We start from the raw sequence: 19671 nt of genomic DNA on the forward strand, positions 1-19671 counted from the left end.
TTTCTTTCTGTAGTTTAGGCAAAGGAGGGGTAATGGGATGAGAGTGCTGCTTCCATGCCTTCCATGCCTCTGCCTTTTGTATTTATGCTTCTCACCTCTGTCTCTTGTGTTCATGCTGGATCCATAATAAAGGCAGGTGGCTTTTCTTGCTCTTCTCCCCTCCTTTTCTTCAGCCTGTATTCTCATTCTTTCTCCTCATTTATATTCTTTCCCCTGTTAATATCAACAATGCCATTTACACCCCCCGCCCAATTGTAATCTCTAAGATAAACAGATCCCCTTCTTCTCTTAACTCTTCCTAAGTATGTTCCCTCTATGCATTTTTAAAAGGCCAGGAAAATATTTGTTTGTTACATGCCCCTAAGTTTTACCCCTAACTTATCCAAGAGCCATAGCAAAATCCATATTTTGTCCCCCAAACCTGCCTTTCACATGTACATGGGGTTGACTTATAAACAAGTATATATGGTACATATTTAGACATAGCTATGATTTTCATGTGCTTGCGTGAGCTGAGGCTGTATACACATCGGTGCAGGCAACGACTGAATAGTTCCTTAAGTATGGAATTGAACTGAAAATATTGATAAAACACACTTCATTATGCTATGTGAAATATGTGAATATTTGAGATAAATATTTAAACTATTAAAACTCCAGTATTTTATGTAATTAAAATGAATTTGATTGTTTAACATTTTATCTGCCAGGATTTTTTTGCCTACATTTTCTAGCAATTCTTGCTATATTTAGGCAGAAGTTCCTAACAAATGTATTGCCTATGTGCATTCTTAATTTTATCCACACAGTGTCACTGTTTGGAGCAAAAATGTAACAGTCTGCTTCATTCTTCAGATTAAATGTGTATTTTATGGGCAAACTCCCAATAGTAAAGATTTTAAGTTTCCCTTATCCTTTTTTTCCACTAAATAAATTACACTTGAGCCATACAGCTATAGTTAATTAATGTAAAATTTAATTGCTATAAAAAGTCCTCCACGCTAAAATATTGCACTAAAATTCAGTTTAGAAAAGATATCATCCACTCACATACATCTGGTCCCCAGAAATATACTGCCGTCTCTACTAAAAGAAATTACATCAAATTACTCTTGTGGATCAGGATATTGGTCCAGCTACAAGTCTTTCAGTGACTTGTGAAAAGTCTCTGTAATGAACTTAGCTAAATTTTACAATGCAGTTACAGAAGAAAGGTAAAAAGAAAGTCTTTCCTGATCCCCACAGACAATGAATTTATGCCCTGAATATTGAAGTCTGATTACCAATCTGAGATGGAATAGCTATGAGAGTTATTACTGATCATATCAATGCCAAGACCTTTTTAAAGGGATGCTGTAATCCAATCCTATGTTATGGCACTTTTTTTTTTTTAAAAAAGTAGTTATGTATCTTTCTCTTTCTTTTCATTTATTATGAACAATAAAATGAACATATCATAACATATGTCTATACTGGGCAATTTCTGCACTCAGAAATATACCACATGGCTTCTTCTCATTAGTAGTCCATTTCTGAGCAGGAAAAGGTATGATGGAAATGTTAAATTCTTAGTAACAGATATGAGTGGTTCATTGACAGTTGTGGCTTGGATGGTCTGTGAATACGGTGATACACCTGGGCAGACACTCAGAAAACTTTTTAGAAAGCTCTGGAATGGCAGGAACACAGATATCTAATACATGTGTAATATTAGATTAGAGTATAGAGCCAGCCCCTTCACCTCAGTTCTGTTCACTGACTATTGCAAAGAACATGTGCAAAGCCCAAGTCATTAACTTCTAGACAAGCTGCTACACAAAGACAGAGGGAAAGATTCATTGCTGAATAGAACACCCATTCAAAGAACAAGAGGAAAACAACCTCCTAATACAGTCAATCAATTCTGCTTTACTGGGTTAAATGGAAAGGGGAGCACCTATGAAAGTAATTTGGGGTAAATCCTCTTCTATATGGAGAACCTCTTTGTTCCAAGACTGTCCAGTTTAGATTGATATGTCAACTACAATCCCGGAGAATAGAGAGCTTTAGAATCATATGTTATAATTACATTGATCTTGACTGCTGCAATGTACTCTATGACTGCTTTTCAAAAGAGCTCAAAAACCTCCATTCTTTCAGAATGCAACAACTACATTGTTAACTAATCAGTGGTGCGGCTTATCTATCCCTGAGGCCTGTTTGGTTGGGGCCAGAGAGAGGGCCTTGTTTTGGCTAAGCTCTGAAACACCCTTTTGTTGGCTCACCTTCCTTTCTCACTTACTTTTTGCAAGTCCTTTGACTAAGAGGTTTTTGCTCATTTTTGCTTTTACATGCTCAAAGTTTCCTAGTTTTGCTGATACTACTTTATTTTGGTTGCTTTCAGCTACTGTTGTCATGGGTCTTGTTTCATAATGGTGTTTTGTGGTATCTACTGTTGCAAGCAACTGTATTTTATTGTACTTGTTTTTTTATTGGTTGGAGTTGTTAGCCAGTTTGTGACTATTTTAAGGAAAGGTGGTGCATTTATTTTTTTTAATAATTAAATAAGTAACATTGTGACCTATATATAATTTTAATACAAACTGGAATCTTTAGTGCTTGCCTTTTCTTGGAGTAAGCATTCTAAATCCCTGAGGCTTATGTCTTTGGGTCCAACCACAGCTGCCTTTGCCAATCTATCTATCAATGTATGTGGGTTGCAGGACAGGGGAGTAGGCTCAGCCACATCCTTCTAAAAAGTGATTCCACTTGTGCAGTGAGACCTCTTGAAGATCTCTCTGTTTTAGCATAATATATTGAACCATAAAATGGTCAAAATCCAATAGCATAGCTATGTGGATTAAGGAACAGGAACTACCAATCACCAATTGGTGGCTGCTTTCAGAGAAATAGGCAGAGGTGACAGAATTTGATAGGACGATTGGTAATGACCTGGTTGATATATGGTCCAGAAATACTGTAAGCAGGAAAATGAAACAAATGAGATGACTGGTGCTTAAATAGTGAAGACTGTGACAGATTAAAATATCTAATTTTCTCCTCACTTTGAGGAACACTATCAGTGCCATAAATAAAGAGAACAGACACTTTCAAGAAAAGAACCTGAATTCTTTGGTGACTATTCTGTTACTAGAGATGGAAAGAACATTTGAAAATATTGGAATAAAGGCCAAAAACCCTCACATGTTTTTGAGTGTCAAGAAACTGTGATGAGAAGAATTGTGGACTGATGAGAATCTTCACAGTTAGGGACTTATTCTGCACAAAATTTGCATGTGGTTATTTTGCACAGAAAACAGTATTTTCTGTCCAGAAATATTAATCTCTGTGCAGAAAATGTTGCTTTATGCATATATAAAAATCTGTAATAATTTGTTCCGTGTCAAATTCGCACATGGTTGATTTGCCTAGAAAACAGCATTTCTGTTCAGAAAACAGCATTTTCCATACTGCATTGAAATATTATTTTCAACATTGAAAATGCTATTTCCTGTGCAAAAAATGCTGTTTTCTATACAAAACAACCACATGCAAATTTTGCACAGAATAAGTAGCAAATTGTGAACAACCTTTGAAAAATGATTGGTTTTCAAAGGCTTTCTTTTAGTGGGAAGAAAAATGAGGAGCTTAGGCCTGGTATAGACTGGTGCTTTATGCCGGCCTGGGGCCGATTTTAGCACTCCGTAGGGCTGGGCGTCCGTACGCACCCAGCCCTACTTTTGGTGCCCATGTGCCATCTTGTCATGCCCCTGTCCACACGGGGTGTAGACCATGATGCGCAGGCGTCCGAGTGCCCAAATGGCACTTGCCGGAAGTGTCGTTGTCATGGTGCACAAGTGCCATTATGACACCCTGAAAAAGAAGAGAGGCTCCTTTATAGGGAGTGTGTCAGTGCTGCACTGTGCGTCTGGCGTAGCACCAACAAGGGGCAAAAGTGGGTGGCATGGAGCTCCCCATCTGTATCCCCCCCTTAGTGAAGAATTACATCCCTATGTTAGTCAGTAAAGATATGAAATGATATGTTCTGATGGCCAGTAAGGCTATACATTTAGTTAAAGGCTAAATTAGTGACCATCACTTAGATTATTGCTGAACAAAAACAAAACAGAAGAACTATCTTCACACGTAACTGTCATGCAAAATCTATGTAGAAATTTAACTCGGTGAGAAGGGAGAGGTGAGCAAAAATCATGCTGACTGTATCTCTCCTGACCAACTGGTACAGCAATGACACTTGCTGGAAGCATGATGCATACACATTGTCACAGGTCTTTGTTTGTTGACTGCACACACGTGTTCTTTTGTGCAAAATTGCTGCTTTATATATAAAACCAAGCAATTTTGCACAACAAAAACCTTGCGCAGAAAAGAGCAGTTTTACACAACAAAATCATGTGACCATTTTTTGTGTAAGATGTGCCAGACTGGGTTTCTTGCTTGTAAAGAAATGCATTTTTTGTCCAATAAACAAATAATGGTGAATATTCTTTCCCGCCCTAATTTCAATATGGGTTGGTTGCTCCTTCACAGGACTTCCCTGTAGAGAAGGGGATTTCTTTAATTTACTCCCAGTGGTTTAGCAAGGAGGACACCAGCTGGAGTAAAGGATAAGGAGCATTTACAGGAAAGATGTTCTGATCTTTACCTCCTTCATATTGTTTATAAAAACAATTTTGCAAAGAAGACTAGCACAGTTGTGACCAACTGGCATTGGGAGTATTGGTAAGGGAAGCTTAATATGTTTTTCTTATTAATAATGGAAGCCACTCAAACCACACCATGGAGAACCAAGAGGAGGGAAAAGACTAATATAAAAAAGGTTATGTAGGCATAGATGTGGATTCAAGCGAGAATACTTGTGAGATATGATAGGGAGCAGGGTATTGCTACAGTGAAATTATGGCTTCTTGTTTGGATTCCACCAGCCACCACAATTTATGGGAAAGAAGGTAGGATCAAGCTACCTTCATCACCAGAGTTCAATAAAATGAACATTGGTACCAATACTATTGAACCATTACTACAGTGCATTGCATTGGTAGTATGAAAAGTAGCTGTATCCTCTTGCTGTTTTCTTGAGTAGGAGAAAAGTGCTTTCTGAGTGGACAATGGGCTTATGTGACACTTGAGTCCCCAAAGGCACTCTTAGAAAAGAACTGGGCAGCTGTAGGCCAATACTTTGGGAGTGCTGATGTGGAGTTGGGGGTGTTTTTCTGTGGGGTATGTGTCTGTCAGATGGTTTATGTGTATATTTTATTATACTGTGTTTTACTTTTTAATGTGCAGTTTGTATTGTCAGAGGACTTATGTTTGTAGGTGTGGAGTTTTTTGTCTATATGTTTACCTGTGTATCAGTACTGCTTTCTTAAATGGTTATTTTGTTGTGGTTTTTTGGGGGGCAAATATGTGATTTTGCATTTGCAGTTCATGCCTACTTCTGCCTCTTCTGTGCAGTGGGTACTGGAACAGAAAAGCTGTGAGTTCAAATAAATGGCTCAGTTTTGAAACTTCATACTCTACATTTTATTGCACTTAAGTTCTTGGACAAGTTACTTTTCTTTTAACCTCATACACTTTCCCTCAGAGAAACATGTATTATATGACTGGCCACTCGTATCGTTGCAGCCATTTTATGCATGGGCAAGCTTCTCCCACTGCAACTATTTGTAATAGTGCCTGTTGAGGATTCCCAAATTACAAATGTGCCCAAGAGCTCCAAAAGATTGGGAACCTCTGGAACCAATGACCAACAGATAATACCTGTTAATAAATCTAGTTTCTCTCCACTAAGGAATGATTCATGGTGTGGGAATCCTTTCACTGGGATTATGGGGTTCCACTGCATATTCCCCAAAGCATAGATGAATGGGTGGATGTGCAATATTTATAGGCCAACCAAAGATTTTGAGACTGGTCCATAAGAAAAAGTTTAAATCAGTATTAATAAGAGTTATTGATTTAAACTTTTTCTTATGGGCCAGTCTCAAAACCTTTGGTTGGCCTATAAACATTCCAAATCCATCCATCCATCCATCCATCCATCCATCCATCCATCCATCCTTGCTTTAGGGATGACGGACATTCTTGTTGTGCTTAATAGATATTTTGTTATCAAGGTGGCAGGAGTGCATAAAAGTTCTCTATTAAAAAATATTAACTGCTAAAATCTGCCTTGAAAGACTTAATAAACTGTAAGTCTCCAAGGAAGTCACAAGGGACTAGTCAGTAAACAATTCACATATATTTAAAATGTGTAATCAAGTTTTCAGAAATGCTGTCTATTCTCAGAGGCTCTTACTACAGTGAAATAATTGATCACTGTATGAGTTATGTAGGCTCAGTTGAGGAAGTTAAGGTTAATTATCTTGCCAGAAAGTCCCAGCCAAAAAATAATTTTGATAATTAGAGCACAATATCTGAATAGATTTTGGAGTTCTATGTGCTTTAAAATTATATTTTAAATATGAGTCAGGCATATAAAAATGCTGAGGATGTCCAATGTGTAACTCATGGTACAATCTTTACAGACACTAAATCTGACTGCTTTAAGTTAGAGGCACTGAGGCAGTGACAGGCAGATTTGTTCAACTGGATAATGAGCTGAACATCTTCAGTTTTTATGGATGTCCTAGCTAAAGGGTATCCCCCAATGCTTTATATATTATTCATCTGTGTCTTAAGACTAGGATAATAATTTGCATACTAGCCATGCATTTTTAATTATTCATACTCCCCCCTTGCTACAATCTTGGGGTTCCTTAACAAAGTTTCCCTCTATGAGTGAGGTTAAAAAAATGTATGAACTGGAGCTTTTGCCAGCAGTGATGGTGGACCCCCTGTCTCAGGACACGAACTCCATAGCATCCAACATTTCACAGGTGAAAACTGGGACATGTGTGACTGAGGAGCATCATGTGGCCAAGGTGACAAAGCTAGAAGAGGCTGTAGGAGTTTGCTCTTCACCTGAGTCTACAGAGAACTAATAGGAATTGGAAAATTCAATATTAGTATTTTATTGACTGTATTTTGTATTACTGTATTATTTTATTGTTGTAATCCTGCCTCGATCCTTGGGAGAGGCAGGAAATATAAATAAACTATTATTATTATTATTATTATTATTATTATTATTAACATTTCACCCCTCTTCCCTGCTGGGTTAATTAAGTGTAAACTACTTTTTCATTTTGGAGTTAGTCCCCAAGAACTGAAGGAAGCTGAGGACAAAGGGAGAAAGTGGGAACAGGAGAGAGAAACTGTGACATTTTAATAGCACCTGAAAAACAATGGGATGACAGAGGATTAATCAGGACTATCCCTGCCAAATTGGAACAGTGGGAGAGTATGTAAATCTATCTTGATTTTACCACTGCTTTTCTCATAGCTGCACCAAGTTGAACAGGTTCTCAACTAGCGATGAGTCCCTTGAATCAACTCAGAGCAGCTCAGAGGGTGTAGCATAAAAAAAAAAAAAAAGGGGGGGGGGAGGAGAGCATTGCCTCTCCAAATGAGAATTCTTCCTCCCCTAAATGAAGTTTTTTGTTTGTTCCCCACATTTCTTGCATTGTAGAAAGTGAGAGACCAAAAAAGGTCCACACCTAGAACATTTGTACTTGCTGTGTTTGCATTCACTGCTAGTGACAGCCCTACTGCAAAACTCTTAATGGTGTTCAGGATGTTTCTTGAGGTATGTGTGCTGGGCAGGTGCAAATTCACCACTCCTCTCACAGATGTTTTGAGCTGCACAGGAGCTTTGCTGGTGGTGAACCCATCCAGAGGTCTAGCACTGGCTGAGCTCCTGTACAACTCAGAGCAGCGGCAGGAGGAGTGGATCTACTGCCACCCTGAGCATCAGATCCACCAGTCACCAACACAGAGATATAGCTATTGTGGGATATAAAATGAAGCAGAGTCCCCATGTAAGAATTCTGCCCCCCCATTAAATTTTCCTTCAGTCCCCAAACTTTTATCATTGCAGAGAGTGAGATACTGGAAATCATTCGTACCTTGAAGTTTTATATGTGCTGTATTTACCATTGTCCTTTCGTCGCCTACTCCTTTTCTTTGGATGTCTAAACTGTATTTCTAAATGCCAAACTCAGGTTAAATTGCTGCAATTCTAGAAATCTGGAGATTGAAATGAAATTTCACTTGCGGGAGCAGAAAACTTATTTGGGGGAGCAATGTCTGTGTTTTGCCCCCCCTCCCCCAGTACACCTTCAAAAAGCTTACAGAAGCAGCAGTAAAACCAAGTGGATTTGCTACCCTTGTGGTGGAAGATCCACTGGTTACCCTGGCTCTGTTACTGTTATAGTCCCAAAGCTTCATAAAGTCCCAAAGCTTCCTGGTTTTCCTACAAAAGGTTTTGCAAATATTTATAAATTCAGGAATTTAAAAAAAAAATCACTGTTGTTGACTATATTTGTTTGTTTCAAGTGTTATTTTTTAAATTCATCTCTGCTGATTTAAAGTGTGAACTCTTGTTAGCCACTCTGCTTTTTAACAGAATATGATATGATATGATATGATATAATGTAATACATAATGATATAAAATATTTTAAGTTCCTAAATAAAACAGGGGAGGGCAAAGAAATATTCATAGTGGCTGGAAGAGATTTATGAGCCTCCTTTCACCATGGTCCAAAACACACTACAGAAATAATTCAGTTTGAGATTGCTTTAACTGCCCTGTCTCAATGTTAGGGAATTCCAGGAACTGTAGTTTTGTGAAACATTTAACCTTCTCTGTCTGACAGCTCTGGTGCCACAATAGACTACAATTCCCAGGATTCCCTAGCACTGAGCCAGAGCAGTTAAAGCTGTATCAATTATTGGATTATTTCTGTAGTGTGTTTTGGACCTATGTTGACTTGTTGCTGTGTGCCTTCAAGATGTTTCTGACTTGGGGTGACCCTAAGATGAATCTATCATAGGGTTTTCTTGACAAGATTTGTCCAGAGCAAGTTTGCCTTTGCCTTCTTCTGAGGCTGAGAGAATGTGATTTGCCCAAGGTCTACCCATGGTTTTCCAGATCTGAGTGGGGATTTTCACCTTGGTCTTCAGAGTTGTAATCCAAGCTCAAAGTACTACACCATGCTGGTTTTCACCATGTCAATATGTCCACGAAATCAACAGAACCCTCTCTTTTCATAACTAAGACAAACCACAACCCCCTCCCCCAGAAAAAAAACACAATACCACTTCCCATGGTACCACTCCCACAAAATGTTTAGTAAACATTTACCTCTCTTGCATAGGTGGAAGCTGTATCCAGCTGTTAAACCTAGGATCATATCGGCTGACAAAGTTTGTACTGTGCTTTCCTGAAAGAAGATTAGTTCTGCATTTAGCTTTTTGGTTTTTTTTTTAAAATCACAATTTTATTGTATAGTCCTTTCACTTCTTGATAATCTAGGGAAATTTTCCCTTTAGAGTAAAACATTTTTTAAAAAAACCCTAATAACAGTTTTTGACAAGTACACATGGCAAGAGTAAAAACAAAAAAAGTGTTTTGTATCTATAATAAGGCTTTCTACAGTCTCTTTTAAGCACAAAAATCCATTTTAATGAACATGAATTAAATTATTATGACATAGTAGGAAATAATTGTGAGAGAACTAATCTCTCACGTATGTGTTAATTTGTAGAATCATGGTTATAACTTACATTCCTTTCTATTGCTTCCATTTATATTGGGAACAGGTTGATGGGAAAATTTAGTGGAAATAGAATTAAGTAGAAATTAACTTTTTCAAGTGTGTAGGTTTGCATACATTAGAGATGTCTTTATGTTGCACTTTCTCATCTACTACAATGTATAGAGGAAATACTACATATTTTCCAGACAAAATTATAGTATTAGAAAAACTTCCTCCATGCTGTTTTTGGTAGACTATTTCTTTTCAAATGCCATCTAAAACATACTTTATTGTTGTTGTCCCCATCCAAGAATTTTAGCTTTAAAAAAGAAAACATGGACTGTAGAAGTCTCATTTATCCTGACCACTAAACTGGCAATGCATGCATTCAAGTCTGTAGTTTACATTTTATATAGAGAGAATGACAGCAACAATAGAAAACTGGAACAAGGAAGTGCAGGGCAATTTCTGTTTAGCACCTGAGCCTTCAAGCTTTAAAAAGTCCTCTTATTTGTGGTATTTGTAATTAAAAACTGAGTCACAGCTACACAAAAGCCTAATGATGTATCTCACAGTGAAATGAATAATAAGTGGATCATCTACTTGGTAAATATAAATAAATAAATAATAAAACTTATTTCTACCCCACTTTTTGTAAAGACAATCAAAGGCACGTTCCGGACGGGCCCTATGGGGTGCTGTCATTACGCGCGAGGGGCAGCGCTTCCTGACGCGCCTTGCCCCTCGCGTGTAATGACTACGTCAAAATGGTGGCGCTGCATACAGATGGGCACCGCCATTTTGACGTTGCGGATGCACAGCGTCCGTATGTCACGCACCGGAAGTGGTGCCGCAAATGCGTGTCTTGCACCTCGCGGCGCCTCTTCCAGGGCGCAGGAAGAAGCGCCATTTTGGTGCTTATTTGTTGCTGCACCCGGGAACTGTGCGGTTTGGCTGCTGCGGTTCCCGGACACAGCAACCAGCAGCGGCACGAGACCGCCCATTTTGGATGGTCTGTAACGTGCCAAAGTGGCTTATAATGTTAAAAGAATATACCATATATACAAAATATCCCCACCTTTAAAAAGGATTAAACAGTTTAAGGTTAAAATTACATGAACACTTAAAACAATAACGGTAGGCAGAGTCATCAGATATATGTGGGGGTTGCTACATGGCCGAGTAATTTATTGTGAGAAGGAAGAGATCCGTCTTAACAACTTTCGTGAAGCTATCTAGATTGGTGATTTCACGGATCTCGTCCAGCAGACCATTCCACAGGCTGGGAGCGGTTGCAGAAAAAGCCCTCTGGGAGGTTGCAGTCAATCTGGTCTTTATAGGCTGCAGTAAGTTCCTCCCAGAGGACCTGAGAGAATGGGGCAGATTGTATTCAAGTAGGCGATCCTTTAAATAAGTTGGGCCCAAGCCATGTAGGGCTTTAAAGGTAATAACCAACACCTTGTACTGTTTTCTGTATTTCTGTGTCTGGATGCTTAAGAGCCTCCCTTCTTTATTGAATCTCCACTAAGTAATATGACATAGGTTGGAATTATGTGGTCTTCCAGGTGTTGTTTGACTGAATCTTGCATCACCCCTAGCCAGCATAGCCAATGATGAGGAATTCTGGGAATTAATAGTCCAATAACGGCTGGAGAGTCAAATGATTCCCATCCTTAAAATACAAGACCACTGTTTTCTCCTCCTCTCTCTTTTGTTTCTAACTTACTTTCAAACCAAACGTATGCCTTCAAGGCTTGGTCCAAGCTCATATTTTGCAATGGAATGATGTTTTACACTCCATGACTTTGACTGAATCCATCATTATTTCTAATTTGAGTAGGCTTTACAAAACTTCATGCAATTCATGAGACTGGTTAATTGGAACCATGAAATCACATTAATTTCAATAAGCCTGCTTCAATTAGGGCTAATATTGTGTGGGCCTTTCAGACAGTCTTGGACTATAACTCCCAGTATGCATCACCACTGTCTATGCAAGCTAGGGCTGATGAGAGCTGCAGTGCAACAACATATAGCTACAATTTAGCCATTGAGAGGTAAAAGTGATGTTTTTTCCAGCACACGAGGATGCTATTTCCACAGCTCATGAGTTGACAGGTACAGGTTAAAAGGAGCCCTGATGATGCAGTGAGTAAATGCCGGTACTGTAGTCACAACATTGTGAGTTCGAAAGGTTGATTCAGCCTTCCAATCTTCCAGTCTTTCATAGGTTGGTAAATGAGTCCCCACTTGTTGAGGGCAATTGGCTTAAAGACTGTAAACTGCTTAGAGAGAGCTGAGTTCACTATGCAGCAGTATAGAAATGTAAAAGCTATTACTAAATGCTATTGCTGCAGAACTTTGAGCTGCCGTTCATACAGCAGACAATTATAGACAGGTCATCAGAATTCTGTTTCAAATAAACCCAAGTCTTTTATGCAGAACAGATTTTGGGAATCATTCTGTTTCCACATTCTAGGGTTGTTACAGTATTTAGATCCTCACATAATGCTTTAATATAATTTGTACAGTGGGCCCTTGGTATCCACTGGGGCTTGGTTCCAGGACCCCCCTCCTCCAGATTAAAAAAATCCATGGATGCTCAAGTCCCATAAAATACAATGAGATACTAACATGGCTTACATAAATTGGGGGAAAAATCAAGCTTTGGTTTTTAGAAATTAAATATTTTAAAAATATTTTCAAGCTGTGGATGGTTGAATTCGTGGATAACGAATTCATGGATATGGAGGGATGACTGTAATTAAACACTTTCACAGTAGTAGTTACCTAGATACTCTGACAATAAATCACATCCAATAGTGCCCTACATTCATAGCACAATTTCTTTTCTCTAAAAGACTGAGGTTTCTTCAAATATATCTCTATGCCCTTCATGTATACCTATTTCTTCCAGCTGCCTGCAGTAATTCCTCTCTGCTTCTTCCACCCTTGCTCTTTTATCTGTGTCTTTTCCATGGCCTTCTTCTTTTCCTATGTACTTGCATCTTTTTGTAGTATCTACTTTGACTCTCCAAATCTTCTTCTTCCTTCCTTTCCTTCTTGAAAACTATATTTTATATTCTACCTCCTCCTCCAGTTAAGCACTGAACTGTGAAATAGTGGTCTTTACATTTTGGACATAAATAAATGATAAACATGTGATTCCATTTCTAAGAGGGAAATCAGACAGTGCAAATAACAAGATAAAACACTTTTTTGTGTTCTTAGGGGCTGTATAGACAACCCCAAAGGAGCGGCATCCTGCCGCCCCTTTCAGAGCTTGATTGGGGCTGGCGCAACTGCATGCCATGGCCCCGATCCAGCATTTTGCCAGTCCAAAAAGGGCTGGCAAAATGCTGCTCTTTCTTAAAGTGGTGAAAAACCACTCTTGGCGCTGCCATGGTGGCTTTTTGCTGATTCTTTGGTGCAGTGCTTAGGTGCTGTGTCAACGAAATGGTATGATGCTGCTTGCCGTGCGGTCAGGTCGATAACGTGACACCGGCACGAGGGAGGAAGCGGGGCATCCAGCATGCTGTCGCCATGGCCCCATTCCAGCCTGATGCTGGTGTTAGTGCTGCTCTGTTTAGCCCACTAGTAACTGTTCAGGGCAGTTTTGGTAGCCTACTCAAATAGTACACATCTAGAAAGGCAATGCTAAGGTGACATTTCAACCCTACCCAAATGCGTCCTATTATCTTTTCTTCTTTGCCTCTCCTAAAATAAGAAAAAATGCAAGGGGAAAAAAAGAGGATGGAAAGGACCAGCAAGAAAGCTTTCCACACTGGTACAATTTCGTTTACTGTTGTTCAGAAGAATGTTCCACACAGCAATACTCCATCATTCATATGGGAAAATGAATGCCTTATCTAGGGGTGAAAGAGACTCAAAAAAGCATCATGAAATTAAATAGTTTTAATTTTACTGATTGTTTTTAAAATAACTTCTAAATATTTTTACTGATTTTTGTAGGTTTTTATCTGTTCTGGTTGAAATATTCTGTATGCCGCCTTGAGTCCTAATATTGGGTAAAATGCATAAAATGATGATGGTGATGGTAATGGTGATGATGATGATGGCTGGAATCCTGTTGGGGATTTACGTCTTTCTAAGTGGACCTAATTTGAATTAGAATTGGGCAGTTCCATAGCATCTGTATTCAGTAAGGGGCCGCTGTTATGTTACTATGTAGGGGAGCTGGAAAAGTAACCGATACGCATTAGGACCCACCCACAGGGGTACTGATGTGCATCAGTCCCTTGTGTTGTGCATCAGGCCATTAGCTATGGAGTGCCAATATGCACCTAGAGCCTGATACAAATCAGGATACCCTTGTGGGTGTCCAGTTGTGCATCTTTGCAATTCACTAACTGTGCATAAGCTCCTCTGCTACATTGCTAATTATACATAAAGTTACACAATGTAGACTGTGACAGAGGATTCTGCCTCCTCCTCCTCCTCCTCCTCCTCCTCCTCCTCCTCCTTCTTCAGCATCATCATTCCAGTAATATGGAAAAAAAACTGTTTTGTGAACTAGGGTCTCCTACTTTCAAGGGAGAAATGATTTATCCTCTTCCCATAGGTAAAAAAATCATGTATTCTAGGAATTCATGTTGCATCTAGTATGATTACATGGAACAAAACAGATAATGTAAAGTTTTATATTTTTTGAGGCATGGTTGAATCTCTGACCTTTCTTTTAAGGGGTATTAAGCACCTCACCTCTTGATTTAAAAAAAAGGGCAGCCATTTTTAATTTTCCAAAATTGTACAGGCATTTTGGAAGAGGTCTCTCCTATAGAAGCAAAATGACAGCTGCTTTGACTTTCTCCTTGCTGGGCAAACAATTCTGACACAACCCTCAAGTACAACTGGAAGGTAGTTGGTTTCAAATGTGCAAAAATAGCTGAGAAACCTTTCTTGTTACTTTGATACAGCCTTGAGAAAAGCTTGAGAGAACATTGATTCAGAAAACTCTCCTCTCCACCCCCAATATTTGGTCAATGGTGTTGAAATATGGGAGAGGGCTTGATGGTTGCAGAAGTTTTTAAACTATGTTTATGGGTTATAATCCCAATGATAATCATCTGCTAACTAGCAATTTAGGAACAGAAAAGAAAAACTATTCTTCCAGAACACTGCTTGCTTTATAACACACACACACACACACACACACACACACACACACACACACACTGGAAACAGGATTTTACACTGGACTAGTTTTTTTTCTCATTTCAGTTTTTAAGGAAATGAACAGATGTAACACATTTATGTAATTTGCTTTTGTGCAGATGCTGAAATGGGCCTTTTACAATAAAATATATGCAGTATATGTAATTTCATCTGGATCTTCTGGCATTTTGAAGTGAAAATGTGTACCTGCAAGCTGTTTTATAGTTTCTCAGTCATAACTATCTCTTTTACACATACTGCTACAACTGCAATCCTCCCTTTATATGCAAGCTTTTCAACAATGTCTTGACAATATTCTAAATTTTGCAAGTCACAATCTTCTCATTTTGCATTGTTCAGAAGTCTGTTCAACTGTTTGATCTCTCTCTGTAGAAAATTTATGAAGTAATCATTATTTTTACATTTTTTACAAAACAACAACATACCACTGGATATTTTCTATGTAAATTCCTTGGAAAGAATAAAAAAGAGTAGCTGGAGAATCAGAAAACATTTGAAAATGCAAACATATACATTCTTTTCTGGGAAGGAACCGGTTTAGGAGAGGAAAAATAGTGTATAGCATGAACACATCTGAATCTGGCCAGAAATGTAGAAAAGCAGTAGATAATGGTTAAAACTCTTAAGCTGTTATCATGAAATGTCTTAATTTGGAAACCTATCTAGAAATCTGAAACAATGTGTCACCTGGAGAATGAAAGAAATCTCAAAACTTCAAAAGACATCTCTGTTATAGTGAAGGGGAGATGCAAGGTGTACACCAAATTCCCACTCCCGTTTATACAAGATCTCATTGTATATGTATTCTCTCACCATATCTAGAGTAGCTCTTTTGCAGTTGAGGAACATAGTATGAGTCAGCCAGTACTTTGGACAAAACTTAAATGCTTTCTGAGATTCCAAATGCCTTGGGTAGATCAACACTTCATTCCTTAGACTATTCCCTAATATTTGTTAGATTGCTGAGGGGTCAGGAAGTACCCCTAGAAAGCTGTTTCAGTTATTCAGTTTTCAGATTAAAATTATCACGAAACATATAAAATCAGCTTTAAACACACTGAGATACTGCCTATATTCAAGGGTGCAAGTTGTTACAAGTGCACTTTAAAATATATGGCTGGCATCCTGTTCAGTAATGATGATGTAGGCTGAGTCCACACAGGCCAGAATACTCCAGGAGAAGCCCAGAGTATTCTGGTCCAGATGCTGCCCTGATTTCTCCTATACTTTGTTATGATGTTCCATGTGTCTTCCAGCTCTGGAGCAAATTGCTCTGAGGTCAGAACAAGCTGCCTAGTGTCAGTCACATGGCTGGATACCTCATCCTGACTTCAGAGCAAGCGACTTGTACCAGCAGCAGTGCAACTGAGCAGCACAGCAGAGCATGCATGCTAACAGCCACCCTGCATCACAATGGAAGGCTCCAGATTTTCCTAGAAGATCCAGAGCAAAAGGTGGTTGTTTAAAAAACAATTTTAAGATGGTATACCTCGGGTTCTTAGTGAGGGCGGGAGGCAGGCTGCATGGTTTAAAAGGTAGGTTTTGCGGGTAGCATTGGGAGAAGTAACTACATAGTTATAGCTACCTCATTGTAACTATTTCTCTGATGTTGGATTTTTTTGTATATTTGACCCTATGTGTGGGAGAGTGTGTGAGTGTGACAGATAGATTCTGTCTGTATGCAAAAACAGAGCTTCTTAAAACTGCAGTGGGACTTGAACTCTGTTGATAATCCCACTAAGGTAGGCCCACTGATCAAAAAAATTTAGGCATGTATTACTCACCATTCTACAACAGATTCAATGGACTTATTCTGGGACTACCAACAGGATTCAGGCATAAAAATTCAATCCCATATCCATGTAGCTGGGAGCAGAACACATGAATTCATCAGATTTATTCCTACTGGGGCATGTTTTAATAGAACTCACGGATCCATTGAACTGTCTGTTCTGACTAAAGTTACTCTAGGATAGTGGAAAATCAATTTATGATGTAGTCTTCAGATTCTGTTACCACAAATTAATTTAGGCTCACACCCTAAATGGTTATTGCTATAATATTATGTGTTACTGAAATCCCTTTTCTGTTTCTTTCTCTGGTCCATGCCCTAGTGGTATCGCAACTAGATTATTGTAACCTTCTTCTGACAGGGCTTCCTCTCTCACACCTCCATCCTTTAATCTCTGTCCAGCATTCAGCTGTACGTATTATCACATCTGCTCGCCGCACTGACCATGTGTCGCCTCTTTTATCCTCCCTTCATTGGCTTCTCTTCCCCTTCCGCATCCGGTACAAGCTTTTGTTGTTGACTTTCAAAGCCCTCCATGGACTGGCCTCTCCTTACTTATCTGAACTTCTTTCTCCTTACATTCCCACTCATACCCTCTGCTCTGGTAGTCAAGGTCTCCTGTCCAGCGTAGGATTGCCACTGCCCCCTCCTGGATTCATCCCTTTTCACTTGCTGCCCCTTACTCCTAAAACCTTCTTCCACCACGTGCACACTTCAGCACTTCTCTACCCAGTTTCAAAACTGAGTTAAAGACTATATTGTTTAGAAAAGTGTTCCCAGGAGTGAGCCCCTCTCTGCCCCAGGATGCCTCATTTTAACTATCCATTAAGAAGCCAAGCCTTTCCTCCAGTCCATCTCCCTTGGTCCAGACCTCGGAGGTAGAGAAGAACTGCTGGACCTCATCCCCTTCCCCACCACCACTCCCTTCTCCTGTTGTGTCGTGTCTTTTTAGATTGTAAGCCTGAGGGCAGGGAACCGTCTAATTAAAAAGATTGTATGTACAGCTCTGTGTAAATTTACAGCGCTTTATAAATAAAGGTTAATAATAATAATAATAATAATAATAATAATAATAATAATACATGTGAGGGTAAATAATACATACCAAAAACAATTCAGGGATTTCCTTTGCATGTTATACTACCATAAGAGCAATTTACAATGCACAAGTTAAAATGTATGGTTACCACACATATAAAAACAAAGAAAAATAACAGAAACTCCTCTAGTTATCATTTTGTACTTTTATACTGTTGATCTGTTCTTTGTTCAATGTTCTATTAATTATTGTATACATACCATTGGGATTCCACTGGTCTTCTCCTCCCAATACGAACAAGAAGTTTTCCACTTCCACAACACAATGATGGGCACTATTATATGGCATAACTGTAAAATTAAAATATAAATAAAAAAGAAACAGAAATAAAACAGGCATTATTTATTATATTCCATCTTAATACCATGATTATTTCTAGGCAATTTACTTTTGGACTGGTCCAAACATAGAATTTAGACATAATGAATTCAGTTTTCAGTTTCAGTACATATACAGAGTAAAGCAAAAGCTGCTTTTCAATCCTACTCAAAATTCAGTCCTAATATCCTGTTTCAATATATCTAGAAGATCTTAGATTGATTTATCACCAGTTTCTTCCATATAATTACTTAGGGGTGAAACAGACCTGCATAAAAAGCTGGCTTCCAGCTGTCTTGGGGGTGTGGCATGCAGACGACGCAAACCCAGAAGCCGACTTCAAGCTGTCCAGCCATTTACATCGGGGGGGGGGGGGGACTTCTGGGTGTTCAGGTAGTGCGGTGTTTCTACGCCACATGTCACCAGAGTGCCTTCAAGCTGGCTTCCTGCCATGGCAGGACACAAAAAGGAGCAGCTGTTTGTCGTTCCTTTTTCAGCTGGCAAAAAGGTGGCTTGGGGCTGCCACAATCCCAATCTGGCTTCAGAAGGGGTGGTTTGTCTCACCCCTTAGTTTGTTTTGATACTTTGTGGGCATCATCAGCACCAGAAATTGCACTGAATTGTAGCATTGTCCAGGCATAACTGTGAACCTGAGACCAAAGAGCAAAAGCTGTACAGCAGTTGCTTGCATTGTTTGTGACACACTGGAATTGTCCTTACACTTTCTACAGTCTTACACTTTCTGAGTGCTGACTGTGACACCATCAACCAGCCGCAGCCTCATACATACTACATACATACTACAGCAGCTTTGTGAACTGTGCCTAAAAAAAGAAGAAATGCTGCAATAAGTGCAATTAGCCACCAGTAAATATAGTGTAGATAGCAAGATTTGTTTTTTGTTTTAAGAAGCAGTGTCACAAAACTATTGCCAAAACCCCCCAAAACAAAAAACCACCGCCCAAGCAAGCTTTGTTCATTTTGCAACATCTTCACAACAAGACTCAAGAGTATTCTGTAGTTTTCTCTTACATAGCAGTGAACAAACTGCATTTCCATACAGTTTCAAGTTTTTAAACTGAAGCCCTGCTGATTTAATGCTTTCTCCAAATGTATACACTTAATTCCCTGTACAATGTCATTAGCTATACAAACAGATATTTTCAGTCCATCTAATCAGGAATTCCTTTGTTGAAAAATCAAAACTATTTTAGCAGAACTGCAACATTATTTTGATTTTTCTTTTCTTTTGTGCATGGGATTATTATTGGAGATAGCAGAGAAGCTGGAATTTTTTCCCTCTCATTTTTTTTCCAGGCCAGAGCTGTAGTACAAACTGCAATTTTAGTGTCATAAAATGAATTGCTCTGTAGTATGTGACATTATCAAAAATCGTATGTTGAAATGCACACTTACACAGCTTTAGTTTTCATACCATATGTGGTAGTTCTGGCCCAGTATCTCCAATAGGAAAAATAATGTCCTTGTTCAACTCATCATATGGGCACCTTAAATCTAGGTGAGGACAAATGGGGAGGTGATGTGCATGTACAGGCAGGGAACTTATTGCTTGACACAGATCAGCAGAGCACTTAGGAAACCAGTGCAGTGGGAAATCAATATGAC

General features: G+C 39.0%; 1 protein-coding gene across 1 annotated transcript in view; it reads right to left on the minus strand.

Moving 5' to 3' along the window:
* Positions 1-19671, minus strand: part of LOC149317283 (kelch-like protein 14) — an 88940-nt gene that overhangs the window by 14262 nt on the left and 55007 nt on the right. The window contains exons 3-4 of the mRNA XM_089518852.1: positions 17928-18017; positions 9247-9325 (exon numbers count right to left, since the gene is read on the minus strand). Coding sequence (XP_089374978.1) covers positions 9247-9325; positions 17928-18017 — 169 coding nt within the window. The remainder of the gene's footprint in view (positions 1-9246; positions 9326-17927; positions 18018-19671) is intronic.

This window comes from Sceloporus occidentalis, unplaced genomic scaffold (genome assembly GCF_023333645.1).
Source record: "Sceloporus occidentalis isolate IW3139 unplaced genomic scaffold, rSceOcc1.0.p SCAF_3, whole genome shotgun sequence".
Taxonomy (NCBI): domain Eukaryota; kingdom Metazoa; phylum Chordata; class Lepidosauria; order Squamata; family Phrynosomatidae; genus Sceloporus; species Sceloporus occidentalis.